Consider the following 20,688-nt stretch of genomic DNA (forward strand, 5'->3'; position numbering starts at 1 on the left):
CCTGGCATGATGACTCCTTGCTGTCCCCAGTCCACCTGGCCGTGCTGCTGCTCCAGTTTCAACTGTTCTGCCTGCGGCTATGGAACCCTGACCTGTTCACCGGACGTGCTTGTTGCACCTTCGACAACTACTATGATTATTATTATTTGACCATGCTGGTCATTTATGAACATTTTAACATCTTGACCATGTTCTGTTATAATATCCACCTGGCACAGCCAGAAGAGGACTGGCCACCCCTCATAGCCTGGTTCCTCTCTAGGTTTCTTCCTAGGTTTTTGGCCTTTCTAGGGAGTTTTTCCTAGGGAGTTGTTCCTAGCCACCGTGCTTCTTTCACATGCATTGCTTGCTGTTTGGGGTTTTAGGCTGGGTTTCTGTACAGCACTTTGAGATATCAGCTGATGTACGAAGGGCTATATAAATAAATTTGATTTGATTTGATTGGCACAGCGTTCCCTGAGGGTCAAACCCCAGGAATCAGGAACTGTCTTGGAGTGAGTGTGGCTGCGTCCCAGCTCCCAAACAGCATCCTATTCTCTACATAGTGCATTGCTTTTGACCAGGGCCCCATAGGGAATAGGGTGCACTACTATTGACCAGGGCCCCATAGGGAATAGGGTGCAATTTAGGACGCTACCTGAGTGTTTCAGCAGAGAAACAGTTCATTATTTAGTGGACGCTATGACAGGTGTCATAAAGGAAAATTATACAGAAGGAAAATAGAAGCAAATTCTTTCCAATATCACTGATCCCATACTTAAAAAAAACAAACATTTCACCTTTATTTAACCAGGTAGGCTAGTTGAGAACAAGTTCTCATTTACAACTGCGACCTGGCTAAGATAAAGAAAAGCACTGCGACAGAAACAACAACACAGAGTTACACATGGAACAAACAAGCGTACAGTCAACAACACAATAGAAAGAAAAAAAAGTCTATATACAGTGTGTGCAAATAGCATGAGGTGGTAAGGCAGTAAATAGGCCATAGTAGCAAAGTAATTACAATTTAGCAGATTAACACAGGAGTGATAGATGAGCAGATGATGATGATCAGATGATGGTGTGTAAGTAGTGATACTGGTGTGCAAAAGAGCAGCAAAGTGAATAAAAACAATATGGGGATGAGGTAGGTAGATTGAGTGGGCTATTTACAGATGGACTATGTACAGCTGCAGCATTCGGTTAGCTGCTCAGATAGCTGATGTTTAAAGTTAGTTTGGGAAATGTAAGTCTCCAGCTTCAGCGATTTTTGCAATTCTTTCCAGTCACTGGCAGCAGAGAACTGGAAGGAAAGGCGGCCAAAAGAGGAATTGGCTTTGGGGATGACCAGTGAGATATATCTGCTGGAGCGCGTGCTATGGGTGGGTGTGGTTATCGTGACCAGTGAGCTAAGATAAGGCGGAGATTTACCTAGCATAGACTTATAGATGACCTGGAGCCAGTGGGTCTGGCGACGAATATGTAGCGAGGGCCAGCCGACTAGAGCATACATGTCGCAGTGGTGGGTGGTATAAGGGGCTTTGGTAACAAAACGAATGGCACTTTGATAGACTACATCCAATTTGCTGAGTAGAGTATTGGAAGCTATTTTGTAGATGACATTGCCGAAGTCGAGGATCGGTAGGAAACGCAACTATAGTACAGGCTTAATCAACTGTAGCACAGGCTTAATCAACTGTAGCACAGGCTTAATCAACTATAGCACAGGCTTAATCAACCGTAGCACAGGCTTAATCAACTGTAGCACAGGCTTAATCAACTGTAGCACAGGCTTAATCAACCGTAGCACAGGCTTAATCAACTGTAGCACAGGCTTAATCAACTATAGCACAGGTTTAATCAACTGTAGCACAGGCTTAATCAACTGTAGCACAGGCTTAATCAACTATAGCACAGGCTTAATCAACTGTAGCACAGGCTTAATCAACTGTAGCACAGGCTTAATCAACTGTAGCCAGCCAATCCACTAATTGTCAACACTAGGTCTACAAATATCTCCATTAGGCTATGGTTACATCCCAAATGGCACCTTATTCCCTATGTCGTGCACTGTTTGACCAGAGCCCTCAAAAGTAGTGCACTACAAAGGAAAAAACATGCCATTTAGGAAGCAAGACCAATTTGATTGATGTCTACATCATTGGCAGACGTAAGTCTGTCTGTATAGCATTGGAGGGAATGAAAAGCCACACCATGCACAGGTATCCTCTCTTGACATTATCCATCAACCGTATTAGCTATTTGAATGGCTGCTGTCCATGTTGCTGAGACATGTAGTGCTGAGGATGAAGTTTACAATGGGCGACATGTCAAACGGTGGGAAAAAAATGCAGACTGAAAATACACTGAAATTGTTTGCCAAACATTGTGATCTTCTACGAAATCATATATTGACTGTGGTAGCCAAACAAAAATACAACAATAGCAAGATAACCACATCAGCCTAAATAATATGCAATGACATGAGATAAGTTTAAAGAGCCCAGGGTTTCAAGGGGTGAAGATACTTTACGTGAGATAATGTCTCAAAGGAGAGACAGAGACACCACATACACAATATATGGAGATGTATTTAAACTTGTCTGGGGCCGCTCTTCCTCTCTCACACACACACACACACACACACACACACACACACACACACACACACTCACACTCACACTCACACTTACACTTACACTTACACTTACACTTACACTTACACTTGTCTTATCTGTATGAAGTGAAAAGCCTTTGTTTGGGGTGTGGCGAGCCTGCACCCAGGCCTGGTGCTGCGTTTAAGGGTCTAATGGACTGGAATTCTTCCTCCCCCGTTCCCTCTGTAATTGATAGTGCACAGAGCCCTTATTTCATTTGAAGGGCCTAGTAAACAAACCACCTCGGACAGGTACAATATGGAAATCTTGCCACCGTATCGGAAGCGCCACGAGTTATGGGTGCCTGCGCTGCGATTCTGTTCCATGTAATATACTCCTAACAGATTTAGTCATTAGGAGCAGCTGGGGTCAAGGCCAAACTGACATCAAATGGTTTAAATTAGCCCCACTTGTTCGCATTGATTTATGCACAGTGGTAAATTGCATCTGTTGAGGAGGGTCTTTTCAATCAAAAGGCTCTTCTCATTAACTGATCTAAGGGGCATCATTACACTGAAGCAGGTCGGAGTTTCCAGCCCAGGGTAATACTACACCGATTACTTAAAGAATGGCCTGAATGCGGACAGCATCTGTCTGTGTTAAAACACTCCTTCATTACAGCAGCATCTGTCTGTGTTAAAACACTCCTTCATTACAGCAGCATCTGTCTGTGTTAAAACACTCCTTCGTTACAGCAGCATCTGTCTGTGTTAAAACACTCCTTCATTACAGCAGCATCTGTCTGTGTTAAAACACTCCTTCATTACAGCAGCATCTGTCTGTGTTAAAACACTCCTTCGTTACAGCAGCATCTGTCTGTGTTAAAACACTCCTTCATTACAGCAGCATCTGTCTGTGTTAAAACACTCCTTCATTACAGTACAATAAAATGAGGAAGATTTCAGCTTTTGTTAACTACCATCCTTCAGCCCCTAGACTTCACATGTTTCTGTTCAGCTGGTGATTTGTTGATTGCATGTTTCTCCCAACTTCAAGTTGAACAACGTCTGCAGGAGGCCATAGTGATTGCCCCAACGGCTTATTGATTTATATTTGCTGGGTGTCAGTCAACCAGTGTTCTGCATTGTATGATGGGCAATGAACCTACAGTAGTGTAATGAATTAGTCCTCAAAAGCCTGGCTAGGCCTAGAACACACCGACACACACACACCCTTGTCAAGTCAGTGGCTGAGCACTACAAGCCTGAGCAGCTCTCTTCACTTCACTTAATTGGATTCTAATGTATTCGGCTCGCTCGAGTGAGCATGTAGATGGCAACCAGCACAGTCCAACTGAGTTGAGCAGAGGAGAAGGAGAGAGAGAGAGAGAGAGAGAGAGAGAGAGAGAGAGAGAGAGAGAGAGAGAGAGAGAGAGAGAGAGAGAGAGAGAGAGAGAGAGAGAGGAGAGAGAGAGAGAGAGAGAGAGAGAGAGAGAGAGAGAGAGAGAGAGAGAGAGAGAGAGAGAGAGAGAGAGAGAGAGAGAGAGAGAGAGAGAGAGAGAGAGAGAGAGAGAGAGAGAGAGAGAGAGAGAGAGAGAGCGGTCATGAGCAGATGAGCTCCTGAATCTTTCAGTATTTTTCTACACAAATATAGATTTAGAGTTGGATAAACGTATATATATATATTTAAGGACATATACAGGATACTACCCTCTACAACACAACCTTAACTCCAAATCAGAGCTCCAAACCTACAACCTGATTTTGGACAAAATGACCTAGAAGGATTCCGGAAGGATTCTTACTACAAAGGATTATCCAGCAAAAACTTTCAGACAAACCAATAACTAGAAAAAGGGTAAATTCAAACACTTCCAACAGGACTTCCACAGAATCAGAGAGAGAGCACAGCAGAAGAAGCAGAATCAGAGAGAGAGCACAGCAGAAGAAGCAGAATCAGAGAGAGAGCACAGCAGAAGAAGCAGAATCAGAGAGAGAGAGCACAGCAGAAGAAGCAGAATCAGAGAGAGAGCACAGCAGAAGAAGCAGAATCAGAGAGAGAGCACAGCAGAAGAAGCAGAATCAGAGAGAGAGAGCACAGCAGAAGAAGCAGAATCAGAGAGAGAGCACAGCAGAAGAAGCAGAATCAGAGAGAGAGCACAGCAGAAGAAGCAGAATCAGAGAGAGAGAGCACAGCAGAAGAAGCAGAATCAGAGAGAGAGCACAGCAGAAGAAGCAGAATCAGAGAGAGAGCACAGCAGAAGAAGCAGAATCAGAGAGAGAGAGCACAGCAGAAGAAGCAGAATCAGAGAGAGAGCACAGCAGAAGAAGCAGAATCAGAGAGAGAGAGCACAGCAGAAGAAGCAGAATCAGAGAGAGAGAGCACAGCAGAAGAAGCAGAATCAGAGAGCACAGCAGAAGAAGCAGAATCAGAGAGAGAGCACAGCAGAAGAAGCAGAATCAGAGAGAGAGCACAGCAGAAGAAGCAGAATCAGAGAGAGAGAGCACAGCAGAAGAAGCTTTCTCTTGGTGATGACTCCCCCACCGTGAGCGAATCTGATCACACCTCTTCAAACTACCCTGCAGACGAGGAGAGTCTGCACAGAACCAGGTCCAACAACTGCACTGCTCCTCCATCATTGAAAGAGATACATTCACCGGGCTGGAGAGAGACACGGTGGAGCTCAGAAAGCTAGTCCACACACTCTAGTCAGTACAGACCACCACAACAACACCCTCCCAACAGGACCTGAAGGGCTGAAGGTAGAGATAGAAGGCTTACTGGTAGAACTGGCCGCACTCCGGTCTGAGGTGAGAGACCTTAAGGAGGAGAGAGAGGAACACACAGCCCAGCTAACAGCACTGCAGGAGGAGAGAGAGGAACACACAGCCCAGCTAACAGCACTGCAGGAGGAGAGAGAGGAACACAGCCCAGCTAACAGCACTGCAGGAGGAGAGAGAGGAACACACAGCCCAGCTAACAGCACTGCAGGAGGAGAGAGTAACACACAGCCCAGCTAACAGCAGAGGAGGAGAGAGAGGAACACACAGCCCAGCTAACAGCACTGCAGGAGGAGAGAGAGGAACACAGCCCAGCTAACAGCACTGCAGGAGGAGAGAGAGGAACACACAGCCCAGCTAACAGCACTGCAGGAGGAGAGAGTATCACACAGCCCAGCTAACAGCAGAGGAGGAGAGAGAGGAACACACAGCCCAGCTAACAGCACTGCAGGAGGAGAGAGAGTAACACACAGCCCAGCTAACAGCACTGCAGGAGGAGAGAGAGGAACACAGCCCAGCTAACAGCAGAGGAGGAGGAGAGGACCACACAGCCCAGCTAACAGCACAGCAGGAGGAGGAGAGGAACACACAGCCCAGCTAACAGCACTGCAGGAGGAGGAGAGGAACACACAGCCCAGCTAACAGCACTGCAGGAGGAGAGAGAGGAACACAGCCCAGCTAACAGCACTGCAGAAGGAGAGAGAGGAACACAGACCAGCTAACAGCACTGCGGGAGGAGAGGGAGGAACACACAGCCCAGCTAACAGCAGAGGAGGAGGCGAGGAACACACAGCCCAGCTAACAGCACTGCAGGAGGAGGAGAGGAACACAGCCCAGCTAACAGCACTGCAGGAGGAGAGAGAGGAACACACAGCCCAGCTAACAGCACTGCAGGAGGAGAGAGAGGAACACACAGCCCAGCTAACAGCACAGCAGGAGGAGGAGAGGAACACACAGCCCAGCTAACAGCACTGCAGGAGGAGAGAGAGGAACACACAGCCCAGCTAACAGCACTGCAGGAGGAGAGAGAGGAACACAGCCCAGCTAACAGCACTGCAGGAGGAGAGAGAGGAACACAGCCCAGCTAACAGCACTGCAGGAGGAGGAGAGGAACACACAGCCCAGCTAACAGCACTGCAGGAGGAGAGGAACACACAGCCCAGCTAACAGCACTGCAGGAGGAGAGAGAGTAACACACAGCCCAGCTAACAGCACTGCAGTAGGAGAGAGAGGAACACACAGCCCAGCTAACAGCAGAGGAGGAGGCGAGGAACACACAGCCCAGCTAACATCACTGCAGGAGGGGAGGAACACACAGCCCAGCTAACAGCACTGCAGGAGGAGAGAGAGTAACACACAGCCCAGCTAACAGCACTGGAGGAGGAGAGAGAGGAACACAGCCCAGCTAACAGCAGAGGAGGAGAGAGAGGAACACACAGCCCAGCTAACAGCACAGCAGGAGGAGGAGAGGAACACACAGCCCAGCTAACAGCACTGCAGGAGGAGAGAGAGGAACACACAGCCCAGCTAACAGCACTGCAGGAGGAGAGAGAGGAACACACAGCCCAGCTAACAGCACTGCAGGAGGAGAGAGAGGAACACAGCCCAGCTAACAGCAGAGGAGGAGAGAGAGGAACACACAGCCCAGCTAACATCACTGCAGGAGGAGAGAGAGGAACACAGACCAGCTAACAGCACTGCAGGAGGAGAGGAGCACACAGCCCAGCTAACAGTACTGCAGGAGGAGAGATAGGAACACACAGCCCAGCTAACAGCACTGCAGGAGGAGAGAGAGGAACACACAGCCCAGCTAACAGCACTGGAGGAGGAGAGAGAGTAACACACAGCCCAGCTAACAGCACTGGAGGAGGAGAGAGAGGAACACAGCCCAGCTAACAGCACTGCAGGAGGAATGAGAGGAACACAGACCAGCTAACAGCACTGCAGGAGGAGAGAGAGGAACACACAGCCCAGCTAACAGCAGAGGAGGAGGAGAGGAACACACAGCCCAGCTAACAGCACTCCAGGAGGAGAGAGAAAAACACAGACCAGCTAACAGCACTGCAGGAGGAATGAGAGGAACACAGACCAGCTAACAGCACTGCAGGAGGAGAGAGAGGAACACACAGCCCAGCTAACAGCACTGCAGGAGGAGAGGAACACACAGCCCAGCTAACAGCACTGGAGGAGGAGAGAGAGGAACACACAGCCCAGCTAACAGCACTGGAGGAGGAGAGAGAGGAACACAGCCCAGCTAACAGCACTGCAGGAGGAGAGAGAGTAACACACAGCCCAGCTAACAGCACTGCAGGAGGAGAGGAACACACAGCCCAGCTAACAGCACTGCAGGAGGAGAGATAAGAACACAGCCCAGCTAACAGCACTGCAGGAGGAGAGAGAGGAACACACAGCCCAGCTAACAGCACTGCAGGAGAAGAGAGAGGAACACACAGCCCAGCTAACAGCACTGCAGGAGGAGAGGAACACACAGCCCAGCTAACAGCAGAGGAGGAGAGAGAGGAACACACAGCCCAGCTAACATCACTGCAGGAGGAGAGAGAGGAACACAGACCAGCTAACAGCACTGCAGGAGGAGAGGAGCACACAGCCCAGCTAACAGTACTGCAGGAGGAAGTGAGAAACCTGAGGTGCGACAATGAAAGATTTATGAGAGGTTGCCATCCCACCAGAGAAGCCAACGGAACAGCCCACTTCAGACCTCAACCACGGCCTTAACACCACAGCGGGAGAGACAAGGCAGGACCTACCAACGCAGCAGACTCCCAGCAGCCACCCCTGACAACACCCTCACAAGGACACTCAAACGCCAGAGATTGTGCTCCTCAGTAACTCAAATGGGAAATACGTTGATGAGAATAAACTTTTTCTAAAACACCTGGTGGTGTTTAAACACCCAGTGCGCCCAAGACTTGCTGTCTGAGGACTGACTAGGGTCCCCCAGCCACATCAGAATTCACACAGGGACAAATGACCTGAGGGCCCAGCAGGAAAGGGTGGCCACAGCACTCCAGGGAGTGATTTGAAAAAGCTTCTTCCTCATTCCCTAACTCACAAGTGGTTATCTCCACCATACTACCGCAAAAATACTTTCACCTGCCACCATACAGCTGGTGAATGAAAGCATTTCCCGGGACTGTACCTCAAAACCTAACGTCTACCACTCCATCATGGACTTGAACAGCCTTTACGACCAAGTCCACCTCTACAATGCAGCAGTCTCCACTTTTGCCAGGACCACCCTCAACCGCAGCCCCAACACCTCACACAGGAGCAACACAGCAACGAACACCCCACCCTACACCTACTCATTCAAGGGTTTTTCTTTATTTTACAATTTTCTACATTGTAGAATAACAGTGAAGACATCAAAACTATGAAATAACACGTATGGAATCATGTAGTAACCAAAAAAAGTGTTAAACAAATCATAATATATTTTATATTTTAGATTCTTCAAAGTAGCCACCCTGCCTTTATGACAGCTTTCACACTCTTGGGATTCTCTCAACCAGCTTCACCTGGAATGCTTTTCAAAACAGTCTTGAAGGAGTTCCCACATATGCTGAGCACTCGTTGGCTGCTTTTTCTTCACTCTGCTGTCCAACTCATCACAAACTATCTCAACTGGGTTGAGGTCAGGTGATTGTGGAGGCCAGGTCATCTGATGCAGCACTCCATCACTCTCCTTCTTGGTCAAATAGCCCTTACACAGCCTGGAGGTGTGTTGGGTCATTGTCCTGTCATTGGAACCTATCCAACCAAAAACACAGAGACCCAGAAAACCTGATCCTACTCCTTCGCTATGGTGAATCACTAAAACGATACAGAAATACACTACGGAAAAAGAAGGAACAGCACATCAGAAATCAGTTGAATGCAATTGAAGAATTCATAGACTAACCACTTCTGGAACAATTGGAACATACTAAACAAACAACATGAAGAATTATCTATTCAAAACGGAGATGTATGGATCACCCACTTCTCCAATCTTTTTGGATCTATAACAAAGAACAAACTGCAAAAACATATACATGATCAAATACAATCTTAGAATCAACTATTAAAGACTACCAGAACTCACTGGATTCTCCAGTTACATTGAATGAACTACAGGACAAAATACAAACCTCTAAATCTGTAGTGTTGATGGTGGTTTCTGTTACTGAACAAAAATATAAATGCAACATGCAACAATTTCAGAGATTTTACTGAGTTACAGTTCATGGAAGGAAATCAGTCAATTGAAATAAATTCATTAGGCCCTAATCTATAGATTTCACATGACTGGGCAGGTGCGCAGCCATGGGTGGGCCTGTGAGGGCATAGGCCTACCCACTGGGGATCCAGGCCCAGCCAATCAGAATGAGTTTTTCCCCACAAAAGGGCTTTATTACAGACAGAAATACTCCTCAGCACCACCACTCCCCCTCCTCACACGATCCCACAGGTGGAGAAGCCAGATGTGGAGGTCCTAGACTGGCGTGGTTTCACATTGTCTGCAGTTGTGAGGCCGGTCGAATGTACTGCCAAATTCTCAATGTTGGACGCGGCTTATGGTAGAGAAATTAACATTAAATTCTCTGGCAACAGCTCTGTTGGACATTCCTGCAGTCAGCATGCCAAATGTATACTCCCTCAAAACTTGAGACATCTGAGGCATTGTGTTGTGTGACAAAACTGCACATTTTAGATTGGCCTTTTATTGTCCTCAGCACAAGGTGCACCTGTGTAATGACCATGCTGTTTAATCAGCTTCTTGATATACCACACCTGTCAGGTGGATGGATTAGCTTGGCAAAGGAGAAATGCTCACTAACAGGGATGTAAACAAATTTGTGCACAAAATTTGAGAGAAATAAGCTTTGCGCACATTGAACATTTTGGGGATCTTTTGTTTCGGCTCACATGGGAACAACACTTTACTTGTTGCGTTTATATTTTTGTTCAGTATAATATATATATATATATATATATATATTTCAATATTTATTTATATATTTAAACTCTTTATCATCATCCACAGCTCTGGCATCTTCCCCAGTACTTGGAAGCAAGGACTAATCACCCCAAAGACAAATTTGACCCCAATAACTACCGTGGGATATCCGTCAACAGCAACCTTTACAGCAACCATTATCATTAACAGCAGACTTGTACATTTCCTCAGTGAAAACAATGTACTGAGCAAATGTCAAATTGGCTTTTTACTAAATTACCATATGACAGAACATATATTCACCCTGCACACCCTTATTGAGAAACGAACAAAAGAAAAGTCTTCTCATACTTTGTTGATTTCAAAAACGTGTATGATGCAATTTGGCATTAGGGTCTGCTATACAAATAGATGGAAAGTGGTGTTGGAGGACAAACATGCGGCATTATAAATCCATGTACACAAACAATAAGTTACACAAACAATAAGTTAAAATTGGCAAAAAACACAGATTTCTTTCAACAGGGCCGTGGGATGAGACAAGAATGCAGCTTGAGCCCCACCCTATTCAACATGTATATTAATGAATTGGCGAGGGCTCTAGAACAGTCTGCAGCACCCGGCCTCACCCTACTAGAGTCTGGAGTCACATGTTTACTGTTTGCAGATGATCTGGTGCTTCTGTCCCCAACTAAGGAGGGCCTACAGCAGCACCTAGATCTTCTGCACAGATTTTGTTACATTTTTGCCCTGACAGTAAATCTCAGTAAGACCAAAATAATGGTGTTCCAAAAAAAGGTTAAGTTTCCAGGACAACAAATACAAATTCCACCTAGACACTGTTGCCTTAGAGCACACAAAAAAACTACACCTACCTCAGCCTAAACATCAGCCCCACAGGTAACTTCCACTAAGTTTTGAATGATCTGAGAGACATGGCAAGATGGGCCTTCTACACCATCAGAAGGAACATTACATTTGATCCCAATTAGGATCTGGCTAAAAATACTTGAGTCTGTTATAGAACCCATTTTGAGGTCTGGGGTCCAATTATCAACCAGAAGTTCAGAAAATGGGACTAACACCAAATTCAGATTCAAATTGCAGAATTCTGCAAAAACATATTCCGTGTACAAAGTAAAACACCAAATAATGTAGAGCAGAATTAGAACGACTCCCACTCATGATAAAAATCCAGAAAAGAGCTATTCTATTCTACAACCACCTAAAAGGAAGTGATTCTCAAACCTTCCATAACAAAGCCATCACCTACAGAGAGATGAACCTGGAAAAGTGTCCTCTCACCCAGCTAGTACTGTGACTATGTTTACAAACACAAACAGACCCCACAGAGCCCCAGGACAGCAACACAGTTACACCCAACAAAATCATGAGAAAACAAAAAGATAATTACTTGACACATTGGAAAGATTTTTTAAAATCTGAGCAAACTGGAATGTTATTTGGCCCTAAACAGAGAGTACACCGTAGCAGAATACCTAACCACTGGGACTGACCCAACATTAAGGAAAGCTTTGACTATGTACAGACTCAGTGAGCATAGCCTTTCTATCAAGAGGCTGCCATAGCCTGTCTTCTCTTGAGAGCCAAGTCTGCCTATGTGCCCACTGCCCACAAAATGAGGTGGAAAATGAGCTACACTTACTAACCATAGCCAATAATATAACATTTAAAATGTCTATATTATTATAAAAGTTTTGAGAGTTTAATGTTTACTGTTCATTTCTCATTACTCATTTCCCTTTTTTTTGTGTATTTCACTTGCTTTGCCAATGTAAACATATGTTTTGGGAGAGGAGTACTGTGGGCTTTGACTGAGCAGGCCTATGCTTGTGTCCTGTATGTGTGTACTGTCTGAGTGTTTCTCTCTGCAATTCTATCATTCTGTCTGTCCTTGTAAGATTGAATGGTCCAGCTCATTCAAACACAATACAGAATGCCTTTGACTTAAAGACTACATGAGCCTGTGTTGTGAACCCAAATGTGTGCTTTGTTATAAAATAGCCTCCTCCCAGCAAGCACATAATGTTCCCACAACTTAAACAAAAACAATAAATGTTCCCGGAACATTCTGGGAACCAACAGTTTTTACATTCATCTTGTGTTGTTGCCTACTGAATATCAAATTTGTCCCTAAAATAACAGGTTTTTGTAGATTCCCTAACCCTAAATAACAGGTTATTGTAGATTCCCTAACCCTAAATAATAGGTTATTGTAGATTCCCTAACCCTAAATACCAGGTTATTGTAGATTCCCTAACCCTAAATAACAGGTTATTGTAGATTCCCTAACCCTAAATAACAGGTTATTGTAGATTCCCTATCCCTAAATAACAGGTTATTGTAGATTCCCTAACCCTAAATAACAGGTTATTGTAGATTCCCTAACCCTAAATAACAGGTTATTGTAGATTCCCTAACCCTAAATAACAGGTTATTGTAGATTCCCTATCCCTAAATAACAGGTTATTGTAGATTCCCTAACCCTAAATAACAGGTTATTGTAGATTCCCTAACCCTAAATAACAGGTTATTGTAGATTCCCTAACCCTTAATAACAGGTTATTGTAGATTCCCTAACCCTAAATAACAGGTTATTGTAGATTCCCTAACCCTAAATAACAGGTTATTGTAGATTCCCTAACCCTAAATAACAGGTTATTGTAGATTCCCTAACCCTAAATAACAGGTTATTGTAGATTCCCTAACCCTAAATAACAGGTTATTGTAGGGGTATCCAAGATGATGGAAGGGAGTAATCTGTGGGCAGTTGGATGGTTGTTAGACCAATACCTTTATTGACTCAAATACAACACTGTCCATTGATTTCCATAATCAATCTTTTGAAAAAATTATTTTAATAAACTGTTAAAGAAGATGCATGCGTCACTTTCACTTTTTTCTTGAAATTGATATAGTTAAATGACTAAACGTGTGAGAAATCGATATTAGGCTCTATAGAAACGCCTGGGCATTAATCTCATCTGAGTGTATGGCTGTGCAGTATGAACCTACAAAATCAGTCAAAACATTATTTTTACCCATCAATAAATCTTTCATAACATGATTCAACATGGTCTCAGGGCAATTTGTTTTATTCTGTACATAAATATGTGACACTCCATTTAGTATGATATATTGCGTTACATCGTGTTACATTATGAATGGAATAGCGGTCGGAAAATATCATATGAATCAGAGGACGTACCGTGTAATACGTATCAAATCAGAGGATGTACCGTATAATATGTATCAAATCAGAGGACGTACCGTATAATACGTATCAAATCAGAGGACGTACCGTATAATACGTATCAAATCAGAGGACGTACCGTATAATACGAATCAAATCAGAGGACGTACCGTATAATACGAATCAAATCAGAGGACGTACCGTATAATTCGAATCAAATCAGAGGATGTACCGTATAATACGAATCAAATCAGAGGACGTACCGTATAATACGTATCAAATCAGAGGACATACCGTATAATACGTATCAAATCAGAGGACGTACCGTATAATACGTATCAAATCAGAGGACATACCGTATAATACGTATCAAATCAGAGGACGTACCGTATAATACGAATCATTTTCAGATTCAAAGTTTTTAATAGTCACATGTACAGGGTTGCAGGTGTGATTGCAAGGTAGTGAACATTTTAGGCTCCAACATGCAGGACTAGTGAAATAAAATAGGGGGATCAGCATAAGTAAGTCTTCCCGGCGGCCCTGTTGATAAGGATGGGAGCATGTCCATCCTGGTTCCTCCTGAAGTACACAATCGGCTTCTTTGTTTTGCTGATGTTAAGGGACCATGAGGTCAGAGTGCCTACCTCCTCGAATGTAGGCTGTCTTGTTGTTGTTGGTAATCAGGCCTACTATTGTTGTGTCGTCAGCTAACTTGATGATGGAGTTGGAACCGTGTGAGGCCACGCAGTCGCAGGTATACAGGGAATACAGGAGGGGACTGAGGACGCACCCTTGTGAGGCCCACGTGTTGAGGATCAGTTTCCAGGAGGTAATGTTGCCTACCTTCACCACCTGGGGTGGCCCGTCAGGAATTCCAGGATACATTTGCATAGGGAAGAGTTCAGACCCAGGGCCGTGAGCTTTGTAATGAGCTGATAGGGCATTAGGGTATTAAAAGCCAAGCTGTAGCCGATGAACAGCATCCTCACATACAGTTGAAGTCGGAAGTTTACATACACCTTAGCCAAATACATTTAAACTCAATTTCACAATTCCTGACATTTAATCCCAGTAAAAATTCCCTGTCTTAGGTCAGTTAGGATCAGCACTTTATTTTAAGAATGTGAAATGTCAGCATAACAATAGAGAGAATGATTTATTTCAGCTTTTATTTCTTTCATCACATTCCCAGTGGGTCAGAAGTTTACAAACACTCAATTAGTATTTGGTAGCATTATCTTTAAATTGTTTAACTTGGGTCAAACGTTTCGGTTTGGGTGAATTTTGGCCCATTCCTCCTGACAGACCTGGTGTAACTGAGTCAGGTTTGTAGGCCTCTTTGCTCGCACACACCTTTTCAGTTCTGCCCACACATTTTCTATAGGATTGAGGTCAGGGCTTTGTGATGGCCACTCCAATACCTTCACTTTGTTGCCCTTAAGCCATTTTGCCACAACTTTGTAAGTATGCTTGGAGTCTTTGTTCCATTTGGAAGACCCATTTGCGACCAAGCTTTAACTTCCTGACTGATGTCTTCAGATGTTGCTTCAATATATCCACATAATTTTCCTACCTCATGATGCCATCTATTTTGTGAAGTGCACCAGTCCCTCCTGCAGCAAAGCACCCCACAACATGATGCTGCCACCCCCGTGCTTCACGGTTGGGATGGTTTTCTTCGGCTTGCAAGCCTCCCCCTTTTTCCTCCAAACATAACGATGGTCATTATGGTCAAACAGTTATATTTTTGTTTCATCAGACCAGAGGACATTTCTCCAAAAAGTACGATATTTGTCCCCATCTACAGTTGCAAACAGTAGTATGGCTTTGTTATGGCGGTTTTGGAGCAGTGGCTTCTTCCTTGCTGAGCGGCCTTTCAGGTTATGTCGATATAGGACTCGTTTTACTGTGGAAATAGATACTTTTGTATCTGTTTCCTCCAGCATCTTCACAAGGTCCTTTGCTGTTGTTCCGGGATTGATTTGCACTTTTCGCACCAAAGTACATTCATCTCTAGGAGACGGAACACATCTCCTTCCTGAGCGGTATGATGGCTGCGTGGTCCCATGGTGTTTATACTTGCGTACTATTGTTTGTACAGATGAACGTGGTATTTTCAAGCGTTTGGAAATTGCTCCCAAGGATGAACCAGACTTGTGGAGGTCTAACAATTTTTTTTCTGAGGTCTTGGCTGATTTCTTTTGATGTTCCCATGATGTCAAGCAAAGAGGCACTGAGTTTGAAGGTAGGCCTTGAAATACATCCACAGGTACACCTCCAATTGACTCAAATTATGTCAATTAGCCTATCAAAAGCTTCTAAAGCCATGACATCAATTTCAGGAAATTTCCAAGGTGTTTAAAGGCACAGTCAACTTAGTGTATGTAAACTTCTGGCCCACTGGAATTGTGATACAATGAATTTTAAGTGAAACAATCTGTCTGTAAACAATTGTTGGAAAAATTACTTGTGTCATGCACAAAGTAGATATCCTAACCGACTTGCCAAAACTATAGTTTGTTAACAAGAAATGTGTGATGGTTGAAAACGAGTTTTAATGACTCCAACCTAAGTGTATGTAAACTTCTGACTTCAACTGTACGTCGTACCCAGTCGTACAATAGCATGCGAATTGGATGACTTAACTTATCACGTCTTGGAGGATGTATTGTATTATATGTGTTTCTCTGTGACCAGGTTGCTTGTTGCATAGTAACAACAAAGGAGAATTATGGGGGGAATTCACATTGGTGGTTAGAACTAAAACAACAAAGGTTAGGTGAATTTACATAGCAGGTTAGGGGAATTGGGTTAAGTTAAGGGTTGGGGGAAGGGTTAGCTAAAATGCTACAGTTGTCCCTGATGAAACTCGAACATTGGAACCTTTGGATTGCTAAAAGGTCGGAGATTACGTCCACCCATCCTCCCTCCCTACTTTAATGTCTGTCTATAGTAACTAAACCATTAGTAGGTATCATACATATTGGGGGTGCTCAGAAATATTTAAGTATGTTTCGTATGTCTGTGAGGCCAGGCTGCATGATTTCTTTCGTCATGAAGGAATCCTTTGTTCCGTCATTTTATCTGGTGCATAAAAGTCTTGTCCCCATTCAGACCGTTCCTGAATCCCCCGCTAGGGATCGCTATCACTCCTCCGGTATGAGCTGACAACCCGTTTGAAAGTTGTGGGAAATCCTCAGACCAGAGATGGAGGAGCATTTGCAATTCAATAAGTCACAATGTTATTTCTCAGCTTTAAAACATTCAGCTGACAATGGAAACCAGTGTATGAAATATAGTCCGAGTCTAGGAACAAAATAATATTTTAATTTTATTTTGCCCGTGTCCTTTAATTGAACGTGTATCAGTTTCATCAAGGGAATAGTAGAGTAGGCTACAGTAGAGTATCACATATTTTATTGTACAAGCAGCCGCATGCAATCAGCTGATAGATGCATCTATCGATTACACTGTAAACAGGTGTTACAGTGTCTTAGGCATGAATAATCGACGACAGTTTTACTGTTCTTGTAAACACGGCAGCCTAAGACTATAGCCTACTTAAAAGTTTCGCTTGCATCAGACACAGTTTATCTACCACACGCCCACGTTTATCAGAATAAAAGCCTAACAATATTAAACATCAATATTTGATATTTAATGAACTCATTATATATATATTATTGTTTTTTTTATCTGTCTAAACTCACTCCAGTGTGTATTATAGACATGAGGAAAGCGGCATAGATCTCTCCTTTTTTCGAGTCCCATTACGCGTGATAATGTCCTCACATTCCAGTTCTATTTGTTTGGGGAACATTTGGAACATTTGATTGGCTGTCGCCGACCCTGCATCCTCCTTCACCTGCTTCCTCGAAAACCAACTATTGGCTCACCAATGTGTCACTATCATCCCGCCTCTAAACTGTCCCTCGCATCTTGTAGAAGCATCAATTCTATCCTTCTCTGTCCTCTCTTCCACACGGCAGAAAGTACACACTTGAAGTTTAATCTCAGATACAAGAGATACGAGGGATGAGAGCTGGAGCGCAGCCGCACAGAAGCGAGGGTGGAACGTCGCCGACGGGGTCGAACCGGTCCAGAACAACTAGGAGCTTTTAAGCTATTTCCCTGGAAGGGTGGATTTAATCAACGTGGATCACTGAAAAGCTTGCACTGAGTTTGAACAGTACTCGCCGCTTGTTTTTAAACTTTCGGGAAAAGGGTGAATATCAGAAAGCTAACGGAAAAGGGTTGGGAAAAGGAGTGCAGTCGGAACACTGGCTACGGGCTTCTACCAGTTTTGGGATGTAGCCAGTTGAATCGGAATGCGTTGCATTTTTGAGGACAAGGTTTTTAGTATAACTGTCGACACGGGTGCAGTTAAATAGGCTACACGGGACAAAAGGAGTGCATTTAAACCGAGATTATGACACTAATGGGACATTAATATTTTGCATCAGAACAAGTAATTACATCGCTTCATGTGAACAGTTCGAGCAGAGAATACTTCGTCAACATGGACACATTACGGATTGCAATGCGAGACGCGTCTCTGGTTCATTCAATGCTTCTTTTGACTTTTCTTTGGAAAGGTAAGAACCCATAGAGGAAAACTTTTATTCTAGAATAAGTTAGTCTACATATGCACTGTTTTCACGATTTACACAAAATGAATTACAATTGTATGGCAGCTATTTATTCCACAACTGCGCCCTGTCATTTGCGTGCACCCCATAGGCTCTAATTATTTATGTATTTGATAGCCTATTTACATGTCATATTATTAACATATTGGGGAATCATTTGAAGATGTACATGTACTTTTACAGTATTTAAAAAAACTTTACTTGACTCCTGTTGATTCAGAATAGTGTGTGTGTGTGTGTGTGTGTGTGTGTGTGTGTGTGTGTGTGTGTGTGTGTGTGTGTGTGTGTGTGTGTGTGTGTGTGTGTATAAATGATGATCATAATATAATGTAACCTACACCGGGGACGTGAAACACAGGATATGTCCAGAACACCCAATTATTTCAAAAGGAACATTTCATTTTAGGCCTATTTAAAACCAATTCAAATAGGCCCATGACAAATCACTGTGGATTTTTCTGTTACATTGGTTTGGGTTAAGAGCGTTTATTCTCTTCTTTTTAAGTCACAAAATTTAGCATGAACATTGGCCATGCGTCGTATGCTATTTTCTCACGTTGTTTTTTTAAGCAGTGAACTCCCATATAAAATACATTTTAAAAAGCCTACAATCGTCATTGATAAATTGGCAAAATAATTGGACCGTTATTTAGTTTGCCAGAGAGAGAACTATTTCATGACCGGCGTCAATGATTAGCCTACGGACAATTGTGTGACACAAATGTTGCTCTGCATTGCTTACTAAATCACATGACGGATTGTTATCGTTTTGAGGGATAGTTTACGTACATAAATTAATTCCCACTGGACCACAGGCCGTATATTGATTGCGTTTAATTTGTCACAACTGTACAAAATGTGTGACTTGTGCACGGTAAATGGCTCAGACCGTTGACAGTTGTGCGATGGAGAGACCAGAGTGTAGGACAGCCTTTGTCCCGGCTTTGAAAAGTAACTGGAGCAACAGAATTGGACTCTGAACAGCTGTGGTGGAGTACCGGTTTATTAACACGCTAGAAGAACAGCCTGGTTAACTCAAGCCCATAGTTTTTTATTAGTCTGACCTAGGCCTATCAACATCACTGTAGTCGCTCCCTTGGCACTTGGAAAAGGCCATGCGTGTAGTAGACCACAACAATGCACACTGGAATTTGGTCACATTTCACCTTTGCTGTTAAATAACATCGTATTTATTGGGCGCATGGGAGCACTGCTTCAATAATGTAATAGTAGCAAAGGCCAACGGATAATGTTCTGGAAACGAAAGCTGACCTTGCACGTTGATTTGTGGTAAAGGCCTTCAGTCAAGCGTGTCGCCGCACGGTTCCCACTGTGAATCCCGTTTATTTAGGCTACCACTCTGAACTGAAATGTGAATCTAAGTTTAGTAATGTGAATGTCAATGCTTGAGATGCTGGTAAAAAAAAAGGTTTTGCCTGAATCACAAATGCATAGTAGTTTGGAAAAGGAATTAGACACCAAAAACGTGCGTAAAAGCCAATTTTGCAATTGTTATTAGTTATCTTGCCTTCTGTTTCGGTTAGATTTTAACCAGCATAACACGGATTCAGCTTTTTTCATACATTTGTTAGTTTATCCATCAAAGACAATCCATGTGCATCTGCAGAATCCAGTAGGTATCCTAATGTCAATGCATATTATATATCTGCAATTGTCTCCATAAATTGTGTGAAAGATCAACGACAAAAAAACAAAAAACGGACACAATGCATTCCACATTAAACAGTAGGCCTATTATCTTCCTTTGCTATATTATACATCTGTTTGCGTACGAGATCTGCGTCGTCTCCCGGAGGAGCTGGTATACCTCGTGTACGGCCCTCGGCAGTCACTGGATGTTGCCTTTGCTTTTTCTCATGCTATACAGCATGGATATTCAACTCTTACCCTACGAGGTCCGGAGCCTGCTGGGTTTCTGTTTTACCCACCTGGTGTCCCAGGTCAGCCCCTGATTTAGACCGGGGACAGGGACTGATTGAGTTTGAATGCTATTCAACAACGTTTTACAACCACGAACCACCATTGTGTATAGTACTATAATTTGACACAAGACAAAGATAAGATTATCTTAATTTGTTTTCCTTCAGATTTGCTAATAGCTCACAGACTTTGATTAACTAGTCAAATGTTTGCACTTCTCAACAGAAGTATAACTGGGCTATTCATTCTCCAAAATATCACACACACACACACACCACTTGTTACTTTCTGTAGTTAGATCATAAATCCAGACTCTAGACAACAAATTGGATGGAAACATTTCAAAGTGAAGGAATGTGAACCCATAACATTTACAGGCGCAAAGTGCGTGCCTGTTAAAAACAGCGTTGGACAGACTGTGCCCTTCACGATGAACTTTAGAGCTGGAATAAGCAACACTGCTATCCCCGATCCCTTTTACTGCAATACAAATGCCAGGAGGATGCAGTGGTGTGTGTGTGTGTGTGTGTGTGTGTTTATCATTTGTGGGGAAGAAGGAGAA

At 43.6% G+C, this 20,688-nt stretch overlaps 1 protein-coding gene across 1 annotated transcript in view; it reads left to right on the forward strand.

Moving 5' to 3' along the window:
- The first annotated feature begins 17,464 nt into the window (after nucleotides 1-17,464).
- The window catches only part of LOC106585906 (transmembrane protein 132C), a 481,307-nt gene continuing 478,083 nt past the window's right edge, over nucleotides 17,465-20,688 (forward strand). Inside the window, exon 1 of the mRNA XM_045707191.2 lies at nucleotides 17,465-18,131. Coding sequence (XP_045563147.1) covers nucleotides 18,056-18,131 — 76 coding nt within the window. The 5' untranslated portion in view covers nucleotides 17,465-18,055. The remainder of the gene's footprint in view (nucleotides 18,132-20,688) is intronic.

The sequence above is a fragment of the Salmo salar genome, chromosome 24 (genome assembly GCF_965601325.2).
Source record: "Salmo salar chromosome 24, fSalSal1, whole genome shotgun sequence".
Lineage (NCBI taxonomy): Eukaryota > Metazoa > Chordata > Actinopteri > Salmoniformes > Salmonidae > Salmo > Salmo salar.